This window comes from Atta cephalotes (genome assembly GCF_000143395.1).
Source record: "Atta cephalotes unplaced genomic scaffold scaffold00007, whole genome shotgun sequence".
NCBI lineage: Eukaryota > Metazoa > Arthropoda > Insecta > Hymenoptera > Formicidae > Atta > Atta cephalotes.
In genome coordinates, this window is record NW_012130071.1 from 5,629,641 (window position 1) to 5,635,174 (window position 5,534).

Sequence of the window (5,534 nt, forward strand, 5' to 3'; positions counted from 1 at the left end):
TCTTCTTGTTTTTTATATTGTATTGAAATTTTTATATTGTATTGAAATTTTTGTCTCAACAATTTATTTCAACAAGTATAACTGTTTTTAATTAATATTTTATTAATTTAAGAAATTCAATAAACATAATAAACACAACACAGATATCAAACATTTATACTACAATTCGTAGTTAGTGTGCTATTTTTTATTTAGATTATAAATATTTATTTTCATTAAAATGATAGATAGCGCATCTCAATGAGACATTTTCGGCCGCGCAAAGTGTTTCTAGATCACGTTCGACTTTGGTTACCGTTTTGCAGCTATGTTTAGATCACGTTCAGCTGGCGACGATAAACTAGGTCGGATTAGCGCATTTCCTTGTGCGAGTTCTTTAGTTTCATCAAAAAAGACTGTTGTCTTATCTTTTCTCATACATTTCATAATTTCCGAGAATTTATTGCCTTTTGCCATGCATCAAACATGAAAATATTATAATTATGAATGTTTTTTAAAATTTTCATGTAATAATATCATGCTTATTTGATATTTGTTGCGTATTATATTGCAAGAGGCAATGCGTATTTATTATTTATATTAAACTGAGAAATCTGCAATTTAATTATAATATATTGTAATCTTTTATTACATACATCTTGAATATAAATAAATATCATATCCAATTAATTAAAATCCGTTATTTACTGATAATATTTAGATCAAGTATTGAAAATTATATATTTGTATAGTAATCTGAATATCAAAGCTATAAAATTTACATGACATTATACTATAGCGTAATTATCCAAATTGGTTGCTAAATTCATCACGATTAGCATGGCATCAATGACAACTATGATAATAATAATAATAATTAATGCTATTTCTATGATAAAGGCAACTTGAAAATATTTTATTCTACCTTCATGTTTTTATAAATTATCTCGGCAAAGTAAATTTCACTGTCTAGTTATTCAAAGAGTCGAGTATCTTTCACACACAAGTAATGTGTTGCCCGAATAACTTGAACACTTGTAACCGGATTTCGCAGATAAACGGATTTTCCACATACATAGCAATTCATTGTGTCGCATTACGCACGTTTCATCTCACGGTGATTAAATTACATTTGTATTACCTGACATCAACTGTTACATGCTGGCTCTTCAAAATTGTACACAAAATTGAAGTTGAGTTAAGCGATCAAAGCGATCATTCCAATAAATTATCAATGGGATTATTTTGTTGTATAAATAATGCATCTCTTAATTTTCTTCAGATGGGGCGATTACTCATATGGATGCACTTCTCACTGTTAATCGTGCTATTAGCATCGGTGCAGAAAACTACAGCATGCAGCTGTGCGCAGGCCCATCCTCAAACCAAGTTTTGTGAATCAGATTTTGGTAATTTCACGGTCAATAATATGTTTTAGTTTTTGATATCATATATATAACGCAAAAAATATAAATTGAAATTTTAATAAATATTTCAATTCTAATTTTATTCAAATATTACATTATTTTTTAACGAATTGTATTAATATCTTATTTTTGTTTATATATAATAATTTTAATGAATATTATATTAATATTTAACTTTGTATAATATTTTATAATGTATTTTATAATCTTTTTAACTTAAGTTTATAATATATTTTATAATTTCTTCTATAATAATTATATAAGTTTTATCTTAAATATATTGATATATAGCTAATGTATAACAATTTTCTATAAAATCATGCGACTATTATGCGCTAAATAACAGTGAGAATCACTTTTCGATCTTTGTAAAAGTTTGGCCACAGTTAATGACGTTTCTTCTGTCACAGTCGTCGTGGTGAGGGTGAAAAAGATTCTCCCCATCAACGACTATGAGATCGCTTACAAGGTCAAGATAAACAGGGTATTCAAGGTGCGTATTATTGTGCCGGCGAAACCTTACCGCGCGTAGACAGACGTTCGTCGTGTTCGCGAAATGCAATCTATGCTTAACCTTACGCCTCTGCTTCTTCCTCCCGCAGTCAAACCCAAAGGCCGACATGGCACTGATACAGAACCTTTTACGGACACCATCCACGGACTCGATGTGCGGAGTGACACTGACCGTCGGCGATACGTACGTTCTAAACGGGAGAATCGTCTCGGGAAAAGCACTCATATCGAACTGCGGGCTCTCGATAAGATGGGCCGACACGACTACTAGACAACGCAAGGGATTGAGACAGCTCTATCAACAGGGTTGCGTGTGTGATGTAAGTGGATTATATCTTATCTGTCGTTATTTCAAATGTATTCCTTCGATTATTAATACGATTAATTTCTTAATATTTTGAAGAATATATTAATATAAAAATTTTAACTAGAGAGTACCACAAGATATTCTGTCTAACATTTGTTAGATATTGAAGGAACAATAATCCAATCTTTTGAATTAAATAATATTTTATTTTGTTTTAACTTTTGTATATGTCAAAATACAAATCAATCTATTTCTGTGGTTAAATTGCTTAGCTTGTTTTAAAGCAAACAACGTCCATGAACAAAAGCATATTAACATATGCTCTAATAAGTAATTAATTAAATTTGAGTGTTTAGTACATTTAATGTTTAACTCCATTGTTTTAATTAATGCGTATGGTATATTGAATAGGAACTTACAGAATCTATTAAATAGGAACCTATAAAAATCGTAGTAGCAACCTCGGGAAATATATACATATTGAGTAGGAGTAGAAATTGCAGTGGCAACCTAAATGGAAATGATTAAAAATAATTTAACTGGATATAATTTGAAATTATGAATTTAACAGTTTAAACAGCAACGCTTTAGAATTTTATTACTGGTGAGAATTATCGTAATAATTAATAATATTGTTTTTCTCATGATATATTACGTTGTTTGATTATAGCCATAACTAGAATCAAATTTATCGTACATTTGGAAATTAGAGAGAATAGAATTTCTAATAAATACATCGAAATATCGAATTCAGTGAGTACAGGAACTTATAAATCATATGCAAAATCAAATATTTTTTCAACTGATTCCGCGAAACCAACGCAACTCGCTGCGTGAAAGATTTAAGGCAATGAATAACATACGCTGTAAATCTCGGTCGATTTTATACAGTCGAGAATGCTTCTCAAAAATGGAGTGTCCTAAAAATACACGACCAAAGAACTGCGCAGATATCTGCGCATTTCTTCAATCACTGCTGATTTATACGTGACGCGAGTTTACGCGAGTTTAAGAATACGAGATTATAAGGAAGAGCGCGGAAAAAAATGGCCTGGTTTTTGTATCGCAGATTCTGTACACACATTGGAGGCGCAAGGGTGCTGTGCTAGAGTCCAGCGGCGGAAAGAATTGTCTGTGGGAAAGTACGCCAGGCCCCCAGGATTGCCAAGAAAAATACGGCGTGTGCATGGCGTCATTCAGCGGCTGCTCCTGGGTTCCCTCAGTCCCGTACAAAAATTGTATTAAGGAGTATCAGCGTAAACGCGAGCAGCAAAGGTCGCGAGAACCTTAATCGGCACTTTCGTATCGTGCTCTGTTCGTGTCTTCGGGCGATGGGAAGCGACAGAATTTATCGTTCATAAAATGATGCGACGTGTCAGACAATTTGATGACGGATGCGCCGCGTAATCAAATGAGAAACGATGAAATATAGCGATGTGGTATGGCGGTAGTTTAATGGAAAGCTGCATGTTCGTAGCGCGTATAAATGCAAGAGACCTGAACTTCTGCTATGTATTACATGGAATAAGTAACATGATAGTTTATTAATGAGTTACCGCATACGTAGATGCGTGAGGCAAAAGAGAATCCCCGTACTTTAATAATAAATAGTTTCATTAAAAGCAATAACATTCTGCTTTGTAAATTGCCTTTATATTTTTAGTAGTGTTTTCGAATAAAATCGGATTTATCTAAAAATGGCAATACGTTAGATCTTTGAAACTGAAAAGTAGACAGGTGAGCTTTACTTGTGAGAGGTACAACTGTATGTTCGTTAACGATGACATTACTTTTCGAGCTAATTTTTATACAGATTTCGATGAACAGAAATAATTGTATGTTGAGGAAATTGTATTAAGAAACCGATACTATGCAGTTTTAAGAATCACCTATCGTCTGTTAAATTATTCGTGACTTAGATTCGATAGTAATAGTATTGGTTAATTTTATCCTATAAGTTTACAATGGGAGTTTAACTCGTTTAACACATTGTGGCTATATTACAAATAGAAAAAGTATTAGTTAATTATTGATAGATCTAACCGACGTGTGATGCAATCGACCCTTAATTATTCGATTATTATTAACGAGGGGTAAGTTTGCATCGCTTAGATATTTTGAACGCGTGGATATATTATATGGATTTCATCGCTGAAATATATATGAGCGATTACTTTCACGATATTATTCTTTCGCTCTTAACGAGTTGTATATATATTATGTATTGTTTATGTATATTATGTATCATTAAATTATTCCAATTATCGTTGTATGTAGTCTTAGACGTCGTTAAAAATTCACTCGTACTTTATTACACTTCGTAATATATTATGCGTATTTTAGATTTAAATTAAATCATAGTCTATGTATACATTTGTCATTATTATTCATAATTCAGAAATTATTTAATCTGATGAAAATATTGAATATGTGAATCTATAATCTTATAAATATATATAGCAGGTTTTGATGTTGCGTTGAAAAAATACATTTATTGTTTTTACTCTACTAATAATATATTGTTCTATATATCTATAGATATATAGTTCCATTAACGTTAAGTGAAAGCAATTTATGTAGATCGAAATTCAAAACATAAAATAGAATGCTAAAAATTTATATGTATGTGCACTTTCGAATGAAAAAATATCTATTTTTTACGTAAACGTTTTATTTAGCTCTTAATTGTGGTACTTTTGTAAGTGTTATGTGACATGTAGAATAAAAATAAATAAAAACAGTTGTTCTTATAAGCATGTCCTCATTATAATATCATATATTAGTCTAATAATGATTTAAAAATATCTTGTTTTTTTAAACATGATGAAAAAATGAAAATTTTAAATATGTTAATTGATTTACTTACCATTTCGCGATGATTGGGATAATAACTCTGTTCAATCAAAGGGAAGTTGTCTTTACCTAAACGGCGCTGTAATCCCAGCAGGTGAGCAAATACCCAAGGTTTGTCCTATTTCATAGAATACGATAGCAATTACTGAAAGGTTCACTTATAATGTGCATGTAAGAAAGATATATATAACACAAAATCGATACAGGATCATATATGAAGAGCCTCAATATATATATATATTTACGCATACAACATATACATTAAAATTTTTATCATCATCATCTATTTAATTTCTGTATTTTTAATACAGGTAAAATTTTAAAAATTTTTAATATTAATAAAAATAAAACATGTTTTGATATATTAATTAATTTTGTGTGTGTGTGTGTGTGTGTGTGTGTGTGTGTGTGTGTGTGTGTGTGTGTGTGTGTGTGTAGTATATATATATATATTA

The 5,534-nt window shown here is 30.7% G+C and overlaps 2 protein-coding genes across 2 annotated transcripts in view; one reads left to right on the forward strand and one right to left on the reverse strand.

Moving 5' to 3' along the window:
• Positions 1-3,517, forward strand: part of LOC105626951 (metalloproteinase inhibitor 3) — a 14,029-nt gene extending 10,512 nt beyond the window's left edge. Inside the window, exons 2-5 of the mRNA XM_012208242.1 lie at positions 1,262-1,388; positions 1,817-1,899; positions 2,009-2,239; positions 3,296-3,517. Coding sequence (XP_012063632.1) covers positions 1,262-1,388; positions 1,817-1,899; positions 2,009-2,239; positions 3,296-3,517 — 663 coding nt within the window. The remainder of the gene's footprint in view (positions 1-1,261; positions 1,389-1,816; positions 1,900-2,008; positions 2,240-3,295) is intronic.
• Positions 3,518-4,998: 1,481 nt separating this feature from the next.
• Positions 4,999-5,534, reverse strand: part of LOC105627007 (synapsin) — a 3,531-nt gene continuing 2,995 nt past the window's right edge. Inside the window, exons 5-6 of the mRNA XM_012208289.1 lie at positions 5,093-5,197; positions 4,999-5,010 (exon numbers count right to left, since the gene is read on the reverse strand). Of these exons, the coding sequence (XP_012063679.1) occupies positions 4,999-5,010; positions 5,093-5,197 (117 nt within the window). The remainder of the gene's footprint in view (positions 5,011-5,092; positions 5,198-5,534) is intronic.